Genomic DNA, 24,223 nt, shown 5'->3' on the forward strand with positions numbered 1-24,223 from the left:
TTGATGTCACAGACAAGATCTTCGGGTTTTAATGTTTCAATCTTTGTAATTAATTCCGCTGAAAATTACACATTCACAAGAAAGCAGCAAGCCTGCAGATCTGCCGTATCGTGCGGCGTGTTCTAGTCGGTGAAACTATACTCAAATCAGTGCCATCGTGTGTTAATAATGTCACAAACGGTATATGTAACGGTTGAATTGCACTGACTTGTGTAGTATAATTCCTTTACTATCACGATCTATTTCAAACGAGCAGGTCACTCAAAACGAAATAGACAGAAATGTCAAGGTAAGAACGTTTTAAAACTGAACCAGAGCCTGCGAGTAAATGTCGATTTGGCAATGATACACGCTGTCTGACATTGCGGCGACACGGAGGGCCGGTATACAATTCGGCTTTGCTATTGGAATAATGACACCACACATCAGAAATATCCTGATGGCCGTGCAACTATACCAAATAAGGTGATTCAGTAAGGAAGGTCAGGTAGAAGGCAACACATGTTGGAACTGATGTGGCGTGCCGCGCCTGTTACATTTTACCGCTCTCCTCCGACTAATGTTCGCGGCTAATGACACTGCACTGCTCATCGTTCATAGTGGGTTTGCAAAACCAACTGAACACCTTATATAGCGTTTCAAGCCGTCTTGGGTTGAGGCTAAACCGCCTGAATAAAACCAAAGTCGTTGTTTTTCGAAACGGTGGTCATTTAGCCAAAAGTGAGAAATCATGGTTGTACAGAAACACGCAAGTCTGACATTCACAACCAAACTGCCCATTTCTTTCAATGACGCAATCACCAGAGCCAAACAAGGTGTTCTTGAAGCTCATTGTTTGAGTTTTATGGAATATAGGATGCTACCGTGGACATGGAAATATTTTTCAAATTATTTGATGCGGCGCAAATTGTTCCGGCCATTTTGCTAGATGGCTCAAAACTATGGGGATGTTGTGACTGTTCACAGATTGAAAAAGTTCACATGTACTGGCTCGTCCAACAGTCAAAACCAGATGGTTTATTGGGAACTTGGAAGATGCACTTTGTCAATCCAAGCCTAATATCCGAAGCAAAGTACTGGTTAAGACTGAACTGTATGAGTGACTCGAGATATGCAATGTCCTACATTATGTTAAAAAACGCAATGCAGTGAAAGGGGAAAGCAAAATTGGGTCTCACAAGTTCAATGCCACCCGCTTTTCATGAATGAATTTGGAGATGTGTGGTTGACACATGCAGGCTGACAGCAGTGGAAAATATGATGATGAAGTATCAGTACTTCGAGGTTCAGGGTTTGGGGGCTGGGCCGCTATTGCGGGGGCCACTATTGCGCGGTGACTATTTCAGTGTCATTCAACCAATCTCTCACATGAGTTCAACAGAAATACTCAAAGCCAAGAGACGAACCTGGAGACTGAATGCTGTGCTTGACAATCATTCAAACGTGTTCCAAGTCGGTTTCATGGCAAAGACGATGTATATTTTTAAACAACAGGCCCCGTCACATTGGCAACTATTCCGCTTCTTATAGATTATACCAGAGACATACATTGATTAAATTCTATCTATGTCTCTGATTATACTTAGGTCGCGCAACTGATAGGGGACCCGCGCAATAATGGCGGGCCGACCGACCCCCATGGGTTAGGCACGGTTAGGGCTAAGGTTAAGGGTTTAGGATTAGGGTTAGGGTTAGATAACCCTAACCCTAACCCTAACGCTGCTTGAACAACCGCTGTGTGAGCTGTTAAAACTGCCGTCAGTGAAGTTTCATAATTATTTCCAGTAGCGGCCTTACATATGCATAATTCATAGTTTTTGTTTGTTTGTTTCGTTCATGGGCTGAAACTCCCACGGCTTTAACGTGTATAAACGTTTTTACCCCGCCATTTAGGCAGCCATACGCCGCTTTCGGGGGAAGCATGCTGGGTATTTTCGTGTTTCTATAACCCACCGGCCGAGGCTCTGACATGGATCACAGGATCTTTTTCGTGCGCACTTGGTCTTGTGCTTGCGAGTACACACGGGGGTGTTCGGACACCAAGGAGAGTCTGCACACAAAGTTGACTCTGAGAAATAAATCTCTCGCCAAACGTGGGGACGAACTCACGCTGACAGCGGCCAACTGGATACAAATCCAGCGCGCTACCGACTGAGCTACATCCCCGCCCTGTGCAGTGTATGTAGCCTACATTTTCAAACGCAGAGAAAAAGACAAATGGAGAGCTCGAGCCAGGAAAATGAAAGACTATATCAGGTATTATTTGGACAAAGATGTCTGAGCACAAACTGAAGTCACCGACCACATTCTATCCTTTAACTGCTAACGGTACCGGCAAATTCCGAGTCTGATGAAACTCACTAAGTGGGAAGCTACTGGTTCTTGGTATGAGAAGTATGGACCAATTGCAATTTGATTGTCTGACACGAGCTCAATATGTCCTGATGCGCGCAGCCCCTCGTCATCCATGCAATGCATCCCGGCTCCTCTTGACCTTAGGGTGGTCACTAAACTAACCTGAAACGACCGAAGCCGTCGGCGTCACTGTCTGATCGCGTTCAAAGGCCGAGAAAGCGGTGAGCGTTGAAGCCTAGCATAAATTACATAACTTTGTTTTATTGGCTTCATAACGCATCCCGCCCGGCCACTCTTGACTAAGTTTTGGGTGGTTACTAACTGACCTGAAACGGCCAAAGCCGTCGGCGTTACTGTCTGATCGCGGTGTATGTGTGTGTGCGTTCATGAGCAGTGTACATTTCTTAATTGAGTGTGGGCTAATTGCAGTTTACAAAAACCTATTCTGTGATATTCGTAACTTGAGATGTGATTGCTCTGCTTTAAACCCCTGGTATGAATAATAATAGTGCAATATTATATTTGATTGTGATAGACTTAGAGACGTTTGACACCCGGTAATTAACTTATTATGTAACTTTTATTAATTATTTTTTAGATGACACGGACAATGAGTCAATGTTATTCGAAATATGATAGATATGCTTGTTACTTATCCGTGAACCTGTTTTATGTGTGTTGTCCTATGAAAATCTTCGTTATAACCATTTACAGGCATGCAGGGTGTACCGAAGAACAGTACTATTTGCATGCAATATTTTAATGGATAACAGAATGCTGTTGTTATTTTTGTTTTACACCTTTGGAACATATGTGGGTGATGCGCGTTTTCAAGGTATCATACCCTATACACAGGTTTTAACACAAAATAGGGTGTGTGCGTTAGGTTAATACTGGGCGTTTAGCCTGGCTATATCTGAGATGTTTGTTGGGATTAATGAGTTACAGTGGAACCTCTTTTAAGGACACCCAGCCCCAAAGTAAGAGCCCCCCCCCCCCCCCCTTTGGACTGGTTTCGGTTCATAACCTTTGCAAATTCGCCCCATGATGAGACTCCCTACTTTTTGAGTACTAATATTTGATTTTCAAGGGACGTTGCACTGTATCCTCATTTTCAGAAACACAGATAGAGAGATAGACAGCAAGGACAAACAATGCATTACGAATTTATCTCATCTGAAGACTGCATTTAATTTTGTTCATTTATCTGTACATGAACATGGTGTTGGTAACAGTAGTTAGTTTCCCTGTGAAACAGTACACACTGGCTTGAACACAAAACAAAACAAAATATTTACACTCACAAAAACAAAAGCAGTGCACACAAAAAGTAGAGAGAGAGAAACACAAGTTAAGATGGCAGCATTTATTTGTCTGTACTGTAATAGAAGGTAGATCAGTACATTCTGTACGAAATGGGTACAATACCCAGAAAAGCATCTTCTTCTTCTTCGTTCGTGGGCTGAAACTCCCACGTACACTCGTGTTTTTTGCACGAGTGGAATTTTACGTGTATGACCTTTGTTTTACCCCGCCATTTAGGCAGCCATACGCCGTTTTCGGAGGAAGCATGCTGGGTATTTTCGTGTTTCTATAACCCACCGAACTCTGACATGGATTACAGGATCTTGTTCGGACACCGAGGAGAGTCTGCACACAAAGTTGACTCTGAGAAATAAATCTCAAGCCGAACGTGGGGACGAACTCACGCTGACAGCGGCCAACTGGATACAAATCCAGCGCGCTACTGACTGAGCTACATCCCCGCCCAGAAAAGCATCTGATAGTGCCACTTCCATTCAGTACTGTGTTCATCTAATATTTCAATTTCAGAACATACATTAGCTGAGAGTTATAAAGAGCAAATTTAATACAGCCACAACTCATTTCCATCATACATAATAATTATGAATCAGATACAACTGTTTACCCTTTCTCACACACATCCTCTCACCTTCATCAGAATCAAATAAATGCACCACTATTCCTTTTCAATTACAAATAATCAGTGACTTACAAAGAAATACACTGACTTAATTACACATAACAAGCAAACATTTCTGATTTACACAGCAATCAACCGCACTTGAGTTACAATCAATAATAAATTTGAAGTATAATGAGCAAAAAATCTCCAAGCAAAAATGCACATCCATCATCAAAAGACTAAAGAACAAAAAACAACAAAAAAAGCTCTCATCAGAGACCAATCCACATATATTCAATCCAATCACAATCATATTGATCTCTCCTAATATTGAAAAAAAAAACCACTGTACAGAATACGATACATAATCTGTGCAGTTTTCAGGGTGCCTGGCAAGTCAACGCTGGAATCATTTTGGATAGTCACAGAAGAGACTTCAGTTTTAAGGCTAATCAAGGAATGCTGGACTTTTGGGGGAGAATGGATATGTATTTAAATGTATCATCTTATACATGTGCAGAACTGAGAACTAACAAACACTATCACACACATGAACTTCTGACACCTAGATTAGGTTTTCAACTACATAAATCTTGCTTCTGAGTGCAGATTAAAACAAGAAGAGCAAACGCTCGATCGAGTCACTTTCGCAGTTCTGAATATTATATGAGGCATCAGATGGACAGGAAGAAATTGCTATTCACAACACAATGAGTCACGTTCACATAAAATTTGAGCCCGGTCACTTTTATAGTTTCCGAGAAAAGCCCAACGTTAAGTTGTGTGTTGCCGAACAGAAAAGGCTAGTTATCTCCCTTGTTTTTCTGATAACGTTCGTAAAAGGCTACAGATGTAAATACTTTGATGTAAAGAATAATCCTACAAAGTTTCAATCACATCCGATGAACTTTGTCAAAGATATAAAATGTCTAATTTTTCCTTTGACGCTGACCTGTGACCTTGAAAAAGGTCAAAGGTCAACGAAACCATCGTTAAAGTGTAGAGGTCATTGGAGGTCACGACTAAACAAAATATGAGCCCGATCGCTTTGATAGTTTCCGAGAAAAGTCCAACGTTAAGGTGGTGTCTACGGACGGCCGGCCGGACGGCCGGACAGACTAACACTGACCGATTACATAGAGTCACATTTTCTCAAGTGACTCAAAAAATCAATGCATTAAGAATTTGAAACAAAACCAGTTGGTTATTCCTAGAAAGTGTACTTTAAAACTACTGTTTTTTGTTCACTTCTTTGTACAAAAAGTTGTACAAATCAGAAGAACGTACATCAGGAAAACTATCCTGGTGGTCCTTCAAAAATGATTCCAGTGTCGACTTGCCAGGCACCCTGACGAGGTCATCAAGAGGGCCAATCTTTTTAGCTAATGCTTCCCGCATTGCAGGGGTCCATTTCGTCTTTTCTGAAAAGAAAAAACAAAACATTTAAGTGTGACAAAAACAGGAAACAAGCTTAAACCATGACCGCCGCAGCGAATCAATAACCAACTCAAAGGTGCATGTCGTGCTTGGTAAGGCCACCCCCTATACCTTAGAACACAGTCCAAAACAGATAGACTAGTAACATTATCTCAAACGTGTTATTTCTATTTTCCTTGTGGAACGTTAAAAAGAATTATGGATTATACACATCAGAGTGTTAGATTTTTAGCGTGGTACTGATCCCTTGCCAAGAATGATAGCCAACAACTATTTTTTCCGAGGTCAATATATTTTGTGGAATTGATAAAAAAAAGTTGTTTTGAACATTGTTCTCTTTGTTATTGTGTCCTCAGACCTTTTATTCCTATTTGGGTAAGACCATTGCAAAAGAAACAAGAAAATGAAGAATTTATATGAATTTTCCTCTCAATTGTAAATTGTAAACAACTTTGAGAAGTTTCTTCTCATTGCCATAGTGCACAATTGCGGCAGTCCCGTGGAGGAAGGCAAGTTTTTGTTGTTGACCAATTTGTTTGCAAAATGATTGATTCATGGCTGCGTCTGTCAAAGGACCTCTAGTGGACAAACCCAAGCCAATCCCTGAAGAGCAGCTGTATTGACATGCGCAAAGCAGTTTTGTTTTTGTTTGTTTGAAGTAGTTAAATCATAGGTGATTGGCCTCTCCAGTTCTTCTCCTTCTTCTTCTGCGTTCGTGGGCTGAAACTCCCACGAACACTCGTGTTTTTTGCACGAGTGGAATTTTATGTGTATGACCGTTTTTTACCCCGCCATTTAGGCAGCCATACGCCGTTTTCGGAGGAAGCATGCTGGGTATTTTCGTGTTTCTATAACCCACCGAACTCTGACATGGATTACGGGATCTTTTTCGTGCGCACTTGGTCTTGTGCTTGCGTGTACACACGGGGGTGTTCGGACACCGAGGAGAGGCGATCTGCACACAAAGTTGACTCTCAGAAATAAATCTCTCGCCGAACGTGGGGACGAACTCACGCTGACAGCGGCCAACTGGATACAAATCCAGCACGCAAGTGACTGAGCTACATCCCCGCCCTGGCCTCTCCAGTGATATTACTGTTAATCTTTGATTTCTGACTCATCGTGATATAGCCTCAACAGCAGACCGCTCACAGTTAAACACTGAACTATAGAAAACAATTCTTACTGTGTTTTTTGTCTTTCACGGTGGATATTGATGCTTTGTCAATGCCGGATTGGTCAGTAGCTTGGTTGTAACCTGAAACACAAAAATACAAATACAAAATAAAATTGAAAGTAAACATTCAATCATGTTACCTTGACCATAATACAAACTAGTCCTCCATCCCATCACAATGTATGCCTTTTTCCATCACATGATTTTTTTTTAAGTGTAAAATAAAAATCCCTTGACGTAGTAAATTCAAGTGATGTAACAAATTCACAAGTGTTTCCTTCTAAAAAACATTGGGAAAAAACAATACCTGTAAGGGGCACCTGAATATTCCATACTTGAACTGCCTCCTCCTTGTCCACCAGCTGTAGGGAATGCTTGTTCCTAAAACAGGATAAAAGGTCCTATGAACACTAACCAACCATCACAACTGTAGATTTTTGTATATGAACAAGAATAAGATCTGTCTAGCTCCTGATGACTAGCAATCTCTTTGTTGGTAACTTTTGGGTTTACACAAAAAATCATAGATTCATCCGCCAAGTCTTTTATTAAGCACCAATGAAGTTCTTGGCCCAGCATACATGTTTGTGCAAAAGTGACTGCAAAAAAACAAATGAGCACTTGATGCATTTGCTCACTTTGATTCTTTTGCTGGTTCACGAGAAAAATAAGTGCACAACAAGGCATACAAAATCCCTACACATTTTGAGGATGGGCAAGCAGTTGACAATAAAAGATGAAAACAAATACATCAATGATTTCCGGCCAAATTAACTACAGTAATAAGAAAACAAAAGCAGGACCAATGAAGGTCTGAGATTTGTCTTCATCAGTACACAAGCAATAAATGAATACACCGGATAGGATCAAAATAAAAAAAGCAAACATTTTGTTTGCAAAATCAGGCATGAGCAAGTTCCACAAATTTTCACTCGCCTTGTGGGCTAGTAAATTTCAAAATTGACTAGCCCACAAACAAATTCACTCGCCCACAAAAATGAGTTACCAAAGAACAAAACGATTTCATCCATTCAAACATGGTGAAAGACGAGCAGGTTTTTTGCAAGCGCCTGTACCGATCGGATCAGTTGAGCGACAGGAGTTTGTCTTGTGTTAGCTGGTGCATAGCGTGTCTCCCCTCGGTGTCTTCGACCTTTTTGTTTGAGTTTACCCATTTTTTGGTGCTTCACAACAGACAATCGTCGCTAGGAAAATGATAATACCACAGACCCAAAATTTTCACTCGCCAAGTGGGCGATCAGTTTAAGACTTTCTATTCGCCCACACTCATTTCTGGTCGCCTGTGGCGAGTGGGCGACCGATCTTGCTCATGCCTGAAAATGTGCCAGTTATACGATATAAAAACACAAAGAAAGCTAATACACTTACAGGAGCTCTCCTAAGTCTCGGATGGGTTCGGCGTCAAGTAGTCCAGGCGACACCGGGATGTTTTGTGTCGCTGATGGTGTCACGGTACTTTCAGCTTGCCGAGGCATTCTGTATGTCCACATAGGGAAAACGCAAATTAAAATTAAAAAAAAACCCAAGGACTCTCTCTTCTGAATTCACATAAAAAATAAAAAATAAAATAAAAAAATAAAAGCAGATCTATGATGACAAGGTTAACAAATTAAGATAGGTATGAGGATTACCTTTTCATTTATTTTCTTCAGGCATGGGAATTGAAAACAGTAAAAAAGGCTGACAATTTGTAAGTAATGGCAAGTTCGGGGGCATGTTCCCCCGGATGTTTTTTTCTTCTCCAAACCCAATTGGTGCAATTTGGTGTCATCTAAACTCCAAGTTTGCCATTAAATTCAGTTTTTAGAACCATTTATTTTTTTCGGCGGACACTTTTGCTTTTTTAGCGAAACAAAAACACAATTCGGTGGAAATTTGACTTTCGGCGGACAATTCCCGGCCATGCCCGTTTCTTGAAATTTGCTTTAATTCATACAGATGCATGTTTTTTTTTAATTGGTTCAAACTTGTGCGAGCTGTGTCACTTTGATCCGGAGAATGAGTGAGGCCTGCAAAATGGAGTTTTGTTACTTTTAACTGCTATTGTTTAGAAGAGTATAAAATTCTTTGAAAAAAAAGGTCAGGCAGGAAATTGGAAACGTTGCAGCTTCTTGCATATTTATGAGTTGTTAATAACTATTGAAGATTGTACACAATAAATGCATACACCAGATGGGGTAAAAAGCAACAAAGCAAACAATTTGTTTGCAAAATGTGCCAGTTATACGATATAAACACATGAAGAAAGCTAATCCACTTACAGGAGCTCTCCTAAGTCTCGGATGGGTTCGGCGTCCAGTAGTCCAGGCGACACCGGGATGTTTTGTGTCGCGGTACTTTCAGCTTGCCGAGGCATTCTGCATGTCCACATAGGGAAAACGTAAATTAAAATAACAAACAAAAACATACATACAAACGAACATAACATAAAAGAGAGAGAGAGAGAGAGAGAGAGAGAGAGAGAGAGAGAGAGAGACAGAGTGAGTGAGTGAGTGAGCGAGTGAGCAAGAGAGAGAGATAGAGTCACACACACACACGCACACATACATACATATACACACACAAACGAGGAGTGAGAGCGAGAGAAAAAATGAGAAAGAGAGAGTCGTCAGAAAGTAGTGGTATTGACACGTAACGATAATGACACGTAGCGCTAAAAGATGTAGTACTGTCGACACGTAGTGATAATGAAGGAATGATAGCGACTTATCGACAAATTATTTGTAGCACTAATCAACGTAGCGATAGCGGCACGTAGCACAAATGACACGTAGGACAAATGACACGTAGCGCTAGCGATACGCACCCAGGACCTATCGATACAATGTCCGTCCACATGTTTGTCCGACATCACCGGTACACATCTTTTAATTTTCTTTTTATATTTATGAGTTGTTAATAACTATTGAAGATTGTACACAATAAATGCATACACCAGATGGGGTAAAAAGCAACAAAGCAAACAATTTGTTTGCAAAATGTGCCAGTTATACGATATAAACACATGAAGAAAGCTAATCCACTTACAGGAGCTCTCCTAAGTCTCGGATGGGTTCGGCGTCCAGTAGTCCAGGCGACACCGGGATGTTTTGTGTCGCGGTACTTTCAGCTTGCCGAGGCATTCTGCATGTCCACATAGGGAAAACGTAAATTAAAATAACAAACAAAAACATACATACAAACAAACATAACATAAGAGAGAGAGAGAGAGAGAGAGAGAGAGAGAGAGAGAGAGAGAGAGAGAGAGAGACAGAGAGACAGAGAGAGACAGAGTGAGTGAGTGAGTGAGCAAGAGAGAGAGATAGAGTCACACACACACACACGCACACACATACACAGACATACATATATATACACACACAAACCAGGACTGAGTGAGAGCGAGAGAAAAAACGAGAAAGAGAGAGTCGCCAGTAAGTAGTGGTATTGACACGTAGCGATAATGACACGTAGCGCTAAAAGATGTAGTGCTGTCGACACGTAGTGATAATGAACGAATGATAGCGACTTATCGACAAATTATTTGTAGCACTAATCAACGTAGCGATAGCGGCACGTAGCACAAATGAGACGTAGCGCTAGCGATACGCACCCGGAACCTATCGATACATATTTTTGGTCAATGTCCGTCCACATGTTTGTCCGATATCACCAGTACACATCTTTTTATTTTCTTTTTATTTGTGAAATACTGCTATGTACCAACACGTTTTGTAATAAAAGTGCGTTTTGTAATAATTTTTTTACAAATCGTGTTAGGCTTACACAATTTTTATTACAAATCGTGTTGAACGCGCAGTTTTGTAATAAAAATTGTGTAATCCGAACACGATTTGTAATACATTTATTACAAAACGCACTTTTATTACAAAACGTGTCGCTACCCTGCTACAGTAACATCTCAGAAATGAAATTCACTAGTATTGGGACCTAATGGTACGGAGACGCAATGGCACGTAATTGTATTGGGACCTAATGGTACTGGGACGCAATGGTACTGGGACGCAATGGTATTGGGACGCAATGGTACTGGAACGCAATGGTACTTGGACGCAATGGTACTGGGACGTAATGGTATTGGGACGTATTGACATGTAGCCAATTGAAGCCCGACGGAGCGAAGCGACGGAGGGGTTCAATTAGACTTTGGGAGGGCGTCAATCCACGATGACGATTAAGAAGTTTTAAATGGAAGCGTGTTCATGTTATGTCAATCTGAAGACAATCTCTTTCCTGCTTTCATGCGATGGTAAACAGGCAGAATATGGTTCTGTTCTGTTCACACACTACTTTCAGTCCATCTACCTGCAAGGGTCAAGTCCCAAGAAATATGTCTCTGTATTCCTATCGTATCACTCTGCTCCTGTTTTGTTTTCTTTCACATACACTTTCCCTTCTTTTTTGACGGGTTTCTGGACAGCAAACTCTAAAACAAATTCTTTTCATCACAAAAGCGATCTTTGGAAATGACTGACGTAATCCCAAAGAATTCATGCATAAACTTACGTCACGTATTCGACGTCATCACTTCGCATACCTTATGGTCTCGGTATTTTGTTGGCCTTCATATAATTTCCTACTTGTAAAATGACCCTCAAAGCTAACCGAGACTATTTGAGGTTGTATCAATGCGCCAGCAGGTTTTTGAGTGAGTGGTTATCGACAATTAATGACCGGTAATTTTCAATGAGTTGGGGCATTCTAGCCAATCACAGGATCTGTTTCATTAAAATGCCAACTTGATTTAATTACAATAAAAAATAAATGAAGAAAAATCAAATGATTAAAAAAAAAACCACCTGTCACTACACTAAACTTACCGTCTTATGGAAATGTTGCTGGCAAGCAGCCCTTCCAGTTCTTTGATCGACATCTTTGAGGGAGGCTTGAGGGGAAGGAGGGAGTCGGGACACCCACGGATTCTATAAATTCCGGATTTCACTTTTGAGTAGGGAAAGCACCTTTTCCCTAAATCCCGACCTAAAAAACAACAACAGATGCAGGGATATGTAAAGACTACATCATCACACAGCTACTTTTCAGTTTCTAAGCTTCACAACACATGCCTCTCATAATAATACTGAAAAAAGGTATGAAGATTGCTGAAGAAGCATGCTTTGCACACACAATTTTCACCACCGGCATTGAGGCTGATAAAATAGTTCTTTTTCCTTTCAAAGTTCAACTAAGTCTGAGTGTTAGTTGGAGAAATAGAGGTAAAAGTAACCCAAGACTCACGGGCAACACTGCACATCTGATGAGCAGCTTTGGTCCGGAGTCGATCAATTCTTGACTTTCCAAGTACTTCAGCTGCTGCAAACAAGATATATAAAAAATGTACATTTCAATGTTAATGTTATAAAAACAGTTCCATTCATTTCCAAAGATCAAAACCAAAGCAAACCTGTGACAAACAAAATGATCAGAATACCTGGCAATGACAGCATAAGAGGCATGAGGTAATTACCACGCAGATTACAACAAACCGACCTTAAACAAATCTTGTGTGGGGGCCACGAGGAAAATGTTTGTTTGTAGTCTTTATGAAGAAATAATTATCAAAAAGGTAAATGTTTCAGCCAACCAGCAAACAGACAATAAAAATCTAAGTATTGAACACACTGATTTGCAAGTTGTACTTGTAAGTGTAAGTAGACATGCAATAAGCTTGTAATTGTAGCCAACAGTTTCCTCTTAATCAACAATTACCATCTTCCTTATTTAATTGCAGCAGCAAATCCTTGCCCGCCTTGGTGGTTCTTAGATGTGTCAGGACAGAACCAAATCCATCCACAATGACTTTGGAGTTCTGGACGCCAAACAGCACAAGAGACAACCCAGCCTCTTCCTCGCCTTCTATGAAAGACAGCTAAAAAAAAAAGACAATAATTAAAATAGTCAGAATTACACATTTTCTTCAAAATAAGTTGGAACACACTGAACATATTGCAGCAACTGCACCATGCACACTTTTCTAACATCAAACAAGACAAACATTACTCAAATATATTCAAGCAAGAACAAAGTAAAAGAGAGAGAGTTAGTTAGTTAATTGGTGTTTAATGTCGTTTTTAACCGCGAAGGTCATATCGCGGTGGAGGGAAAGGGGGAGATGGGATAGAGCCACTTGTCAATTGTTTCTTGTTCACAAAAGCACTAGTAAAAAAATTGCTCCAGGGGCTTGCAACGTAGTACAATATATGACCTTACTGGGAGAATGCAAGTTTCCAGTACAAAGGACATACATTTCTTACATACTGCTTGACTAAAATCTAAACAACCATTGACTATATTCTAAGAGAGAGAGAGAGAGAGAGAGAGAGAGAGAGAGAGAGAGAGAGAGAGAGAGAGAGAGAGAGAGAGAGAGAGAGAGAGAGAGAATGATACAAATGTCTTATAAATGATAAACAAGTAAAGCAACATGACAAATAAACAAAGTAAACGAACGAACCAGAAAACAATCGACAAGTAAGCAAACAAGCAAATAAACACAAACAACAAAGTAAGCAACATACAAATCGAAAGCGAAACATGCAACATGTTAATTGAGGTTACACGTGTAAAGTGATCGACGGTAAAAATTCACACGATACCAACGTTTACACTAATGCTAATAAGGATTATATGGTGTAAATGATGATGATGATAATGATGGAAAATCGCAACATAAATTCGTATTCCCTGGTTTCACAGATTAACTGTAACATATATACTATATGTCTGTGCGTTAAAGCATGTGTATGGGCACATGATTTTGGAGCCATTCCATGGACAGTGTTTTGCACAAAATTATGATGTCCAGTTGAAATTTCTGAAAGCGGTCAAATGTCATATTGATTCTGGAGAGCTCAGGACATTTATCCCACAGGTGTGAATTTGTAACAACATCCCTGCTTATTTGATAAAAGCAAAACGAAAGAGCATTAGATATAAAAATCAATTCCCAAAAGGGACGTGACATTGACAACAGCGCAGGTAAGTTGCCAGAACAAAACGTAAAATACCTTCATGCTTTTCATGGCAGAACACATGGAAACCAGTCTGTCTTGTGCTGCACACATCCATCCTGCAGAAAAATAAATAATTTGAATTGGTGCAATACACTTACAGTCACAAAAATAGCAACAGCTTAATGGCAAAACCTATTCTTTACATAGCTTGTTTTCCCCTTTTTTATCGTTCATATCTTGAATGAAACGTGTCACAGTGTGCATGCAATAATCATTTTTAGAATATGTTAGTCTCCTAAAGTGCTGTTCACATGGCAGACTTGCAACCAACTTGTGACCAACTTTCAAGCGATTTTAGTCGGCGGCAAGTCAAATCAAAATCGCTGCCCATGTGAACAGCACAAACTCGCAAACTAGTTTTAAGCGGCCAGTCTCGCCAGACTTCGCCTTTCGGGATTGTCCGGTTGACCTCGTTGTTTTCCGACGAAGGAAAGGCTAGAGCCACAGAGATGTATACGTCTATTATTTAACTCAGTGGCTAGAGCTAGCCAATAGTTCGTGCGATAAGAAAAATCGGGTGCAAGTAGTTTGCTTGTCACGGCTGAGTCGGGCAGTGCTGAACTGGGTTTGGGAATCTGGCGCAAGTCTGGCGCGAGTCACCGGGGCTGTTTACATGGCAGACTTTTTCGCCGATTCGGTCTCAATGACCCGTGAGCGATTTTTAAACGACTAAAGTTGGTTTCAAGTCTAGACGGGCGCAGTGGCGTGGTGGTAAGACGTCGGCCTCCTAATCGGGAGGTCGTGAGTTCGAATCCCGGTCGCTACCGCCTGGTGGGTTAAGAGTGGAGATTTTTCCGATCTCCCAGGTCAACTTATGTGCAGACCTGCTAGTGACTTAACCCCCTTCGTGTGTACACGCAAGCACAAGACCAAGTGCGCACGGAAAAGATCCTGTAATCCATGTCGGAGTTCGGTGGGTTATGGAAACACGAAAATACCCAGCATGCCTACTCAACGAAAGCGGAGTGGAGCTGACTATGCTCTCAGAGTATAGTGTGAGGAACCCAAATGGGCAAACGAGCTCACACGTAACCAGAAAATTCTGGAACGCTGAAGAAGAAGAAGAAGAAGGTGCCATGTGAACAGCACTTAACTAAATGTGTAACTAATTTTCTGAGATATCTAGTACTGGCTGTGAGTGTGACTGTTATTGAAGATGTCATGCTAGTGGATATTGCACTAGGGGAAGTTGAGTGCTTGTGGATGTTGCCCAAGTGGTAATAATTTATAAAGTCATAAACCGGTGGCATTGGCAGTGGCACAGTCGATGCACCTCGTCATCTCACAGCGACAAGCAGAATGCAATTCGCACGAAGAAGAAGAAAGTGAGAATGCTTACTGTCCTTCAGGCTAAATATTTCACCTCTTGACAAGATATGGGTTATATGATAATTCAAGTGTTCACGCCCTCACGGCGCGTATGCGTGTTTAGGTGGTATCAGCCATCTGCACTTATGGCAGAATGGCCGAGGTCTTTTACGTGCCACTGTAGTGTAGTGACAAGGGGTGGGAGATAGATACTGTCTCTAGGTCTGCACATAAAGTTGACCCGTGTTCGTCCCGATCCTGTTTCGCACCACAGCCAGGCCCCGACAAAAACAATACAAACTGGACAAACAATATGGAGCAAGAGCAATGGAATCTACCTTTATCAGTGCTCAGGGATAGAGAGGGGGGGGGGTATCTAGTGGGGAGAGGAGGCGGGGTCAGACAGGGAGTGGGTTTTGGCATGGGATGCCTCATCATGCCTGTGGGCTTGCGCCTTGCAGCCAGGCCTCAACGATGGTTCTGAAGGCCTGGGGTGAGTCTACGCTCACAGCCTCTTGGGAGATGTTATTCCAGAGGCGGATCGCAGACGGAAATAACCACGTTTTGTGTGAGTCGGTTCGGGACTGGGGAACCTGTAGTCTGGTGGTGTGCCCCCTGCAGATTGTATGCATCAATGTGCATGATCTGGCCTGTATCTAGGTTTCCCAATTGCTTCGTTTCCGGCCGATTTATGTGGAGCACGTGATGCGCTCAAAAAATATTGGCGGTCTGGAAGTGTCGTCTGCGCAATGATCGCGGCGGCTTTCTTGACCGCCAAGGACGATACGTTGTGATACGTCATTCGTTAGACCTCCATACACTGCATCTTTACACATTCAACAATTGCTCCCTGCATGTGTAAATATAAAAGGAAATATATTTATCTCGAACTAACTAGTAAACTACTAGTACTAGTACTACTAGGAATCTGATTGAAAGGTAGATCTAGTAATGACTAATGCAGTAATGGTGACAGAAAATGCAATATCGTTGAATAATTATATTGACAATATATATATCGTGTGGGGTCGTATGTGTGTACACTTCAGTGCGGGTGGTGATGGGGCAACCGATACTACTACTAATACTAGTGCATTTTAAAATGTGTACTCTGTTGTCACCCTATGACCTGAAAATTTTGGGACAGTGGAGCAATCCTGGAATTCGAAGTGCCAAAAGTAGAAGTGTACCCTAGGTTAAGCAATGACCATATGAAACAAAAGATGTACACGACAACAATAGATTAAGTAGCTCAACTTACCTCAACGAAGTCTACACCAACAGTCTACACCAACAACTGCAACGGAAACTCGTACGACGAGACTGAATCGCGAACCGGAAGTAAATTGTGGATGATTTTTTCATGTAAACTTTATGCATAACATAATTATCTAACAGGTTCAAAACACAAATTAAACTTTAAAATGAGATTGTAAATGCAATTAAGTAACAAAACTTTCCGATTTAATCTGAGTAACTAGGCAACAAGGTTACTTCCCTTTGGACACTGAATGGCAATAATGTTACTTCCCTTTTTTCAAAGCGATGAGAGAAAATCGAACCGCCACCATAAGCAACGCAGGATTCAACACACACACACACACACACACACGGAGGGATTGTAAAAACGACAGAGGGGGGTATACGAAACCTCCATGAATGAATAATCGGGAGAGAAAAAAAGAAAAAAAAAGTGACACGCACAGAGCCTTCTGAGAAGGCCGTACATCTAACACACAACTCAGATTTGAGGTATTTGAAGAATATTGTCGACGATAAAGTAAGAATGGACAAGACAATTACGACGCCAGGTTTTAACTCTGTACGGTGACACTATGTGTTTTTCCGCACTTGCAAACTTAATTATTTCAATCACAAGGCATGTGGTAGCGCTGATCGGAAATAACATATTACGATGTGCTATCGGGGATCCAGTAAAAAGGTTCGCTTCTGACAAGGATGTGGAGCGTGAGAGGTCTCGAGAGAGCGCGAGCTGAACCCTTCTCACAAGCATGAAGGGCCAGTGAATACTTCCTTGTGAGAAGGAAATGGAGTGTGTGTCACGGGTGAAGAAGAAGAAGAAGAAGAAGAAGAAGAAGAAGAAGAAGAAGAAGAAGGAGAAGGAGAACTGAACTGAACTGAACTGAACTGAACTGAACTGAACTGAACTTAGATTCATTCAACAAGGATTATGATTTAAGGCTAGGCCTTTACTTGCAATCTATCTTTGGGGACAAATTCATCAAAAAAACAAGCTAGACAAAAATAGAACAGATAAAGTTGTGTACTTGCAGAAAAGTGAGTATGCTGGACAACATGCTGTCCATGATGGAGATCTACAGTTCACGTCTGGAGCAGCTGGTGGCGGACCGGACGGCAGAGCTGGCCCAGGAGAAGGCCAAGACTGACCGCCTCTTGTACCTAATGCTGCCTCCGTAAGTACACATGCACCTGTGCTTGTCATCGTCGGTGCGCATGTACTGTAGTTCATTAAAAGCCAATTTTCTGGTTCGATCAAGTTTTTCAGGATGATACAAACGTGTTGACCTGATATTCAAACGTATCCACAGAAAAGAACAATAACATTTATTTAATGTTTTCTTCTACTTATAAACCGAAGCTCTGAACAAACGCTATCGTGTGAAAAATGCACAGTTACGAATTGTTATCCTGAATTTGGGATGAACTAAAGTCAAATATGTGTGTGTATGTATGTTTGTGTGTGTGTGTATGTGTGTGTGCGCGCGCGCGCGCGCGCATGTGTGGGTGTGTGCGCGCGCGCGCGTGTGTGTGTGTGTGTGTGTGTGTGTGTGTGTGTGTGTGTGTGTCTGTCTGTCTGTCTGTCTGTCTGTCTGCAGGTCTGTAGCAGAGCAGCTGAAGAGTGGAAGAACCGTAGTGCCAGAGTTCTTTGACGCTGTGTCCATTTTCTTCTCCGACATCGTAGGATTCACAAATATTGCCAGCCAGAGCAAGCCCCTCGAGGTCAGCTTTGTCGCTGTCTGTCTGTCTGTGTGGCTGTCAGTCTGTGGCTCTGAATGTAGGACTCGCTAAATGGCTGTTTCCCTGTCCGTGTATCGGTCGGTTTTGGGGATGTTGGTTTATGGCGCGTGGCTGTATGTTGTCAGGACTGAAATCTAGAATGTATGAGCGGGAGGAGAGGGGCTTTCAAAATCAGGCAGGGGTACAAGGGCTGACCAGGCTTGGTTAGGGGGGAGGGGGGGGGGCGTTCTGGGAGCCAAGGTCCCCTAGATGCTGTTTGAAATTTAGCAAATCAAATGGTTATTTTGAGTCTCTTCTTAAGTAACAAGTACATTTTCCTGGTAAGAAATATGAATATGATGAAATACTAACTATACTTACAACCCAGATTGTTACTTTGCAGGTGGTCGAGCTTCTGAATGATTTGTACACAGCTTTTGATGACGTCATCTTCATGCATGACGTCTACAAGGTAAGCCCACATTCTGTCTGGCAAAGTTTTGAAACATTTTGTCAGTAAGAAAGTTTTGGTTTGAAGTCATACTTTTGACCGAAACTTTGAAGGCTTTGTTTCCTCTTGTAAACTGATTTTATTTGAAATGCGTGCGGTTGGGATTTGTTTGACCTCTTGTAAATGTGTGTTTTGTGGTGTTTTTTTTTAACTTAAAAAGACTTGATTCAATATTTGTTGTAATTTTTGGCAAATGTCCTCTCGTTCCGGATAAGTTGGCGGTATAGTTTAAAGCCAGAAGCCAGAAACTTTTGTTTGGTAAAACTTTCAAAGTTTATTACGAAGGGGGGGGGGGGGGTTGAGGAAGAGGATTAATCCGAAATCACGGCACAAATGTACAATTGCACACCGATAAGGTTGTTGAAAAAAAGGTGGAGAGAATGAGGTTGTACTGTCATAAAGACAATGGATCAATACGGATTCGCTAATATAAGTATTATGCTTGAGAATGGATCCATGTTTTACAAATGGCCAAAATACTAAAATTGAATGAAGTTTTGTTTCAACCAAGACAATGAAATAATTACACTTTTCGCTGCCTTCACCAGGTGGAGTCGATCTGAGATGCCTACGTGTGCGTATCGGGCTTTATACCATCTTTTACCTTATATAGAAATTACAAATGGCGCGTTTGACCATATAAGGAACATACATTGCAGTCATAGAATGTACTAACATGAATAATTACATAGTGCGCTGCCTTCACCAGGTGGATTCGATCTGAGATGCCTATATGTGCGTATCGAGCTTTATACCATATTTTACCTTATATGGACATTACAAATGACGCGTTTGATCATTTAAAGAGCATACATTGCAGTCCAAGAATGTACTAAAATGAATAATTACACTGTGCGCTGCCTTCACTAGGTGGAGACGATCGGAGACGCCTACGTGTGCGTATCGGGCTTTAAACCACCTTTTACCTTATATGGACATTACAAATGACGCGTTTGACCATACAAGGAACATACATTGCAGTCCAAGAATGTACTAAAATGAATAATTACATTGTGCGCTGCCTTCACTAGGTGGAGACGATCGGAGACGCCTACGTGTGCGTATCGGGCTTTATACCTCCTTTTACCTTATATGGACATTACAAATGACGCGTTTGACCATAAATTATAAGGAACATAAATTACCTAGTGGTCTGCCTTCAACAGGTGGAGACGATCGGAGACGCCTACATGTGCGTGTCAGGCTGTCCGAGACGAAACGGGAGACGTCATGCCAGTGAGATTGCCGAGATGGCTCTAGATCTCATCTGCACCGTTGCCAGCGTCAAAGTGCGTCATCGTCCCAGCGAGTCCCTGCAGCTACGCGTCGGTCTACATACGGGTCCCTGCGCAGCGGGGGTTGTGGGCGTGGCCATGCCTCGTTACTGTTTGTTCGGTGACACCGTCAATATGGCCTCCAGGATGGAATCCACGGGAAAAGGTGAGAACAGGGGATAAGGCCCAACAAATCTGATAGGGCCAAACACAAATAGATGTTGGTTTAGGGCAACCCGACCGACCCTATTTTTTCCTGCCGACCCTAAAACCTTTTTTTTATGTCTCAAAAAAACTAAAACTTTTTGCACATTTTGTGAACCATACCGAGTCTAAGGGAAGTAACCACCTTTAAAATCGACTAAATGTTTTAAAAAAATTAAATGTAAAAAACCGACCGACCATATCTTTTTTGGCCACGTTACCCTAAACCAACATATATTTTTGTTTGGCCTATTATACAAGTCCAGTACAAAAATATCAAGCAGTTTGGTCAATCTGTCGGGCTCACAGACACTTGGGTATACATCGCCGAGACTAAACAGTTTTGGGCTGGTCGAAACCATTCGACCCAGAATTTGATGTCATGGGTCCACTTTTTTTTAAAGTCGGGTATGACGTCATCAAAATCAGTAGTACAAAAAATAATATGAGGATATCATCTGGAAGAGGCACAAAATTACCATTGACATTTTCTCGAATGTTTATGAAGTTAGACTCTTGAAACTTCACACGCGTATACTCATAGTCTATAAGGACGTCCAGGCATGACGTGAGTCTGGTTAACCTTCGTCAACTTTCAAGGTCACAAAATGATCACTTTCTAAAACAAAACGGAACTAGTTTTTGAAACTTCAAACACTAGTTACAATCAAAATAGTCTGAATGAGTCACAATTTCCACAGCAAGACCAACATTTAAAAACAACAATGTGTTTATTTCTATTCCTCAAAAAGGGGTCAGCATTGTAGAAAGTACTATACTTATTATCTTCTTCTTGTCGTTCGCCTAGGTTACACTTGGAGTCCAGCTCTGGTTATGAAGCTGGTGGTCTTATGTAGAGCCTCCACAGGTCCATGCAGCTTCTCATGGAGGGTCGCCGGCCTGGTCCAGATCTCTCTCCTCAGGGGCTGGAGATTCCTGCAGTCCTGCAGGATGTGGGCTGCATCTTGCTCTGCGTCTCCACAGGGACACATGGGGGAGGGCACGGCTCGCAGTTTTTTGTGCAGGTGTTGTTGCAGTCTGTTGTGCCCTGTTCTCAGGCGGAAAATGACTACCTGTTCAGGCCTTGACAGTTGCTGGTAGCTGTCGTGCGTCGGGGGGGGGGGGGGGGGGGTATACTTATTATGATCATATCTCTCTTTAACGGAGGAATTCGTGACATTTCATGACGCAACAAACATCAGCAGTGACATTAAAAAGAAGTTGTCAACAACAATTCGCTTGAGGTAAGTTTTGTAATGATGAACAAAATCAAATATTCTGACAAGGGAAACAACCGATGTATATTCCCAGCTGATTGCCTCCCCTGTTGACAATTTGTGTCTTCAGATTTGGTATAATATTTATAACTTGCACGTTATAAAGAAATGTTAAGCCCTTGACTGCTGGATGGTTGGTTGGTTATTATTATTTATCGTTTCTTCAGCAATAAATGCTACTCGAGACCGATACATTGACTGCTTGAAGAATTAAGTTAAAAGAATTAAACAAAATATAAAAATGTCTCCGTTATTTTCCTTCCCCATCACTAGCACTGCACATCCACATTAGCTCAGACATGCAGACGGCGCTGGAGGAACTCAACTGTGGATTCCTGACTTTGGAACGGGGCTTTATCCAGGTCAAGGTCAGTACGGGTTCTTTCTCAATTAGAGGATGCATAATTACCAACTAATCAAAAGTTCATCGACGCTATCATACCTTGATGAGTGTGTTTTGCCTTCATCAATTTACATTTATTCTCTCTGTTTTCAGATTTCATTTGGTTTTTCATTATAGGGGCAGAATATCTATCTGAATGGTCTGATGATTCCGCGTGAAAAATGTTATTAGCGACAAAATGTCATTTTGGCGACAAAATGTGTGTGTGTGTGTGTGTGTGTGTGTGTACGTGTGTGTGTGTGGTATGGTGTGTGTGTGTGTGTGTGTGTGTGTGTGTGTGTGTGTGTGTGTGTGTGTGTGTGTGTGTACGTTTACATTTATCCATACGTTTTGCAAAATAATGCTGCGTGTGTTTTTTAGGGAAAAGGCATCACCAAAACATACTGGCTGGTTGGAAGAGAAGGATACACCAAGCCATTGCCGCCATCTTTTACCGTGTAAGTATTGGTGACTTCTTCAGTAGAAACCTGTCCATAAAGACCACCCAAGGGACATCCTAAAGGGATCGTTATATGTAGGTGGTCGCTGTGAAAAGGGGAATTTTATATAGAAAAACAAATAGGTTCAATTTGATGGCTGTAGTAGGCAGGTGGTCGTTATCGAGAGATGGTCGCTAGGACAGGTTCGATTGTATCTTAACACGTAACGTCTCCTTCTTTTTCGAAAAATTTCTGTTTGTTACATTCAGACAATAAAGTTTTATTGAATTGTTACGTTAAGTCAAGTTTAGACTATTCCTCCTTCCCTTCGTCCTTCCCCCCACCCCCACCCCCACCCCCACTGTTCTTCGTCCTCTCCTATTTCCTCCTCTGCATCGGCAATTTAGATCGTTCATTTTATTTGTTCTGTTAAGAATTTCACGTGTTTGTTATTGATGACCGTCATTGAAATTTCTCTTTGACTGTTGGGGAATAAATTGACAAGAAGATTGCTTCAGTCCCAAAGCTGAAGAATCAAGAATGTTGTTTATTTAACTTAATTGTCCATGATGTTACCTTGTTTCTTTTTCGATTGGTTTTGTTTTAGGAGCTATACATTACGCATTTGTTTCAAATATGTCACCCTCCACCACGGAATGAGTCGCATGTCACCTTTGCATGATTTTCTTATTTGTACATTTTCTTAACAAGTTTTGTATGCTCTATCCAGTGGTGAAAACCGTTTTAGAAAAGAGTGAAAACTGTTTGAGTTATAAGCCTGAGTGACCCTCACACTGTTACCAGACACTCCCCGGACTTATATTAAGCCTAGCGCAGAACCGCGCGAGGTGACTGACATGCGACTCATTTCGTGGTGGAGGGTCATATATGGGCAATGTTTCTCTGTCCTCTCCGAGGATGTGCATAAGGCCGCCTATTTGTAAAGTGCTGAAAAGAAATATTCATCCAGTTTTGTCTTTTTCTCAAACGTTGGGTGGTTGAATGAGTGGGTTTGTTGGGTGAGTGAATATTTGTGTAAGTTGGTTAGTTGTTGATTGTTTGGTAACAAATGCACAAGTGTGCATGCGATACTGGTGATACGAATGACAAAGTTATCTTACAATATTAATCAGATACAATAGTGCGATTTCCCATTAGACGGAAGGGCCAAGATGAAACGTCTTGGTTTGTTCAATCGGTGTCGTATCTCATTAATTCAATATTAAATGAAGTGCGCTAAACACATGATCTACACGTACATTGTTCTCCCCTCAGGCTCAGGCAAGTTCTGGAGGACGTTAACTCCCGCCCGCCCTCTCCCTCCAACGCGTCACTGAACGTCGGTGACGGAATGTACAGTGCCCTCAGAAAGACGTCACTAGCTGTCAGTGGCATCACGATGATGTCAGAGTCCGATGACGGAAGCGTGGTCGCTCCATGCAGTCCAGTCAGGTTTGTGTGTTTCTGCAGGTCCTCCTTCCCCTTCTATATCAATGTTACCCTGCAATCTTCTTCTTCGTTCATATTTTTGCACGAGTGGGTTTTTACGTGTATACCAGTTTTTACCCCGCCATATGCCGCTTTCGCGGGAAGCTTGCTGAGAATGTTCGTGTTTCAATTTGTATACATATGTTAACTGTCTGATTTGTTACATTTTTTTTATTAAAGTTATATCTTTGTTTCAAAGCCCTCTGGGCCCAAAACAATAAAATACTTGACTTGACTTGACTTGACTATAAACCCACCGAACTGTGACATGGAGTACAGGATCTTTTCCGTGCACTCTTGGTATTGTGCTTGCGTGTACACACGAAGGGGAATGAGGCACTAGCAGGTCTGCACATAAGTTACTCTAAAGTAAAATGAAGGCCGAGTAAGGGTTTTGCTTTTAATGTAACACACCTTGCCTAAGTGAGAGTGA

General features: G+C 41.6%; 2 protein-coding genes across 2 annotated transcripts in view; one reads left to right on the forward strand and one right to left on the reverse strand.

The window, feature by feature from the left end:
- LOC138957479 (atrial natriuretic peptide receptor 1-like) overlaps positions 1-24,223 on the forward strand; it is a gene marked incomplete at its 5' end in the record, with an annotated part of 52,347 nt that overhangs the window by 26,920 nt on the left and 1,204 nt on the right. Inside the window, 7 exon segments of the mRNA XM_070328600.1 lie at positions 17,530-17,670; positions 18,094-18,217; positions 18,618-18,686; positions 19,892-20,165; positions 21,754-21,848; positions 22,244-22,320; positions 23,578-23,754. Coding sequence (XP_070184701.1) covers positions 17,530-17,670; positions 18,094-18,217; positions 18,618-18,686; positions 19,892-20,165; positions 21,754-21,848; positions 22,244-22,320; positions 23,578-23,754 — 957 coding nt within the window.
- On the reverse strand, positions 3,514-13,927 carry LOC138957478 (uncharacterized). Its single transcript, XM_070328599.1, has 10 exons — positions 13,922-13,927; positions 12,627-12,786; positions 12,156-12,230; positions 11,738-11,897; positions 9,945-10,040; positions 9,179-9,274; positions 8,286-8,393; positions 7,204-7,277; positions 6,906-6,977; positions 3,514-5,703 (listed from the first exon to the last, which is right to left on the reverse strand). Exons 1-10 carry the CDS (start codon positions 13,925-13,927, stop codon positions 5,513-5,515), a joined length of 1,038 nt encoding a protein of 345 aa, XP_070184700.1. The 3' UTR covers positions 3,514-5,512.

The sequence above is a fragment of the Littorina saxatilis genome, unplaced genomic scaffold (genome assembly GCF_037325665.1).
Source record: "Littorina saxatilis isolate snail1 unplaced genomic scaffold, US_GU_Lsax_2.0 scaffold_789, whole genome shotgun sequence".
Taxonomy (NCBI): domain Eukaryota; kingdom Metazoa; phylum Mollusca; class Gastropoda; order Littorinimorpha; family Littorinidae; genus Littorina; species Littorina saxatilis.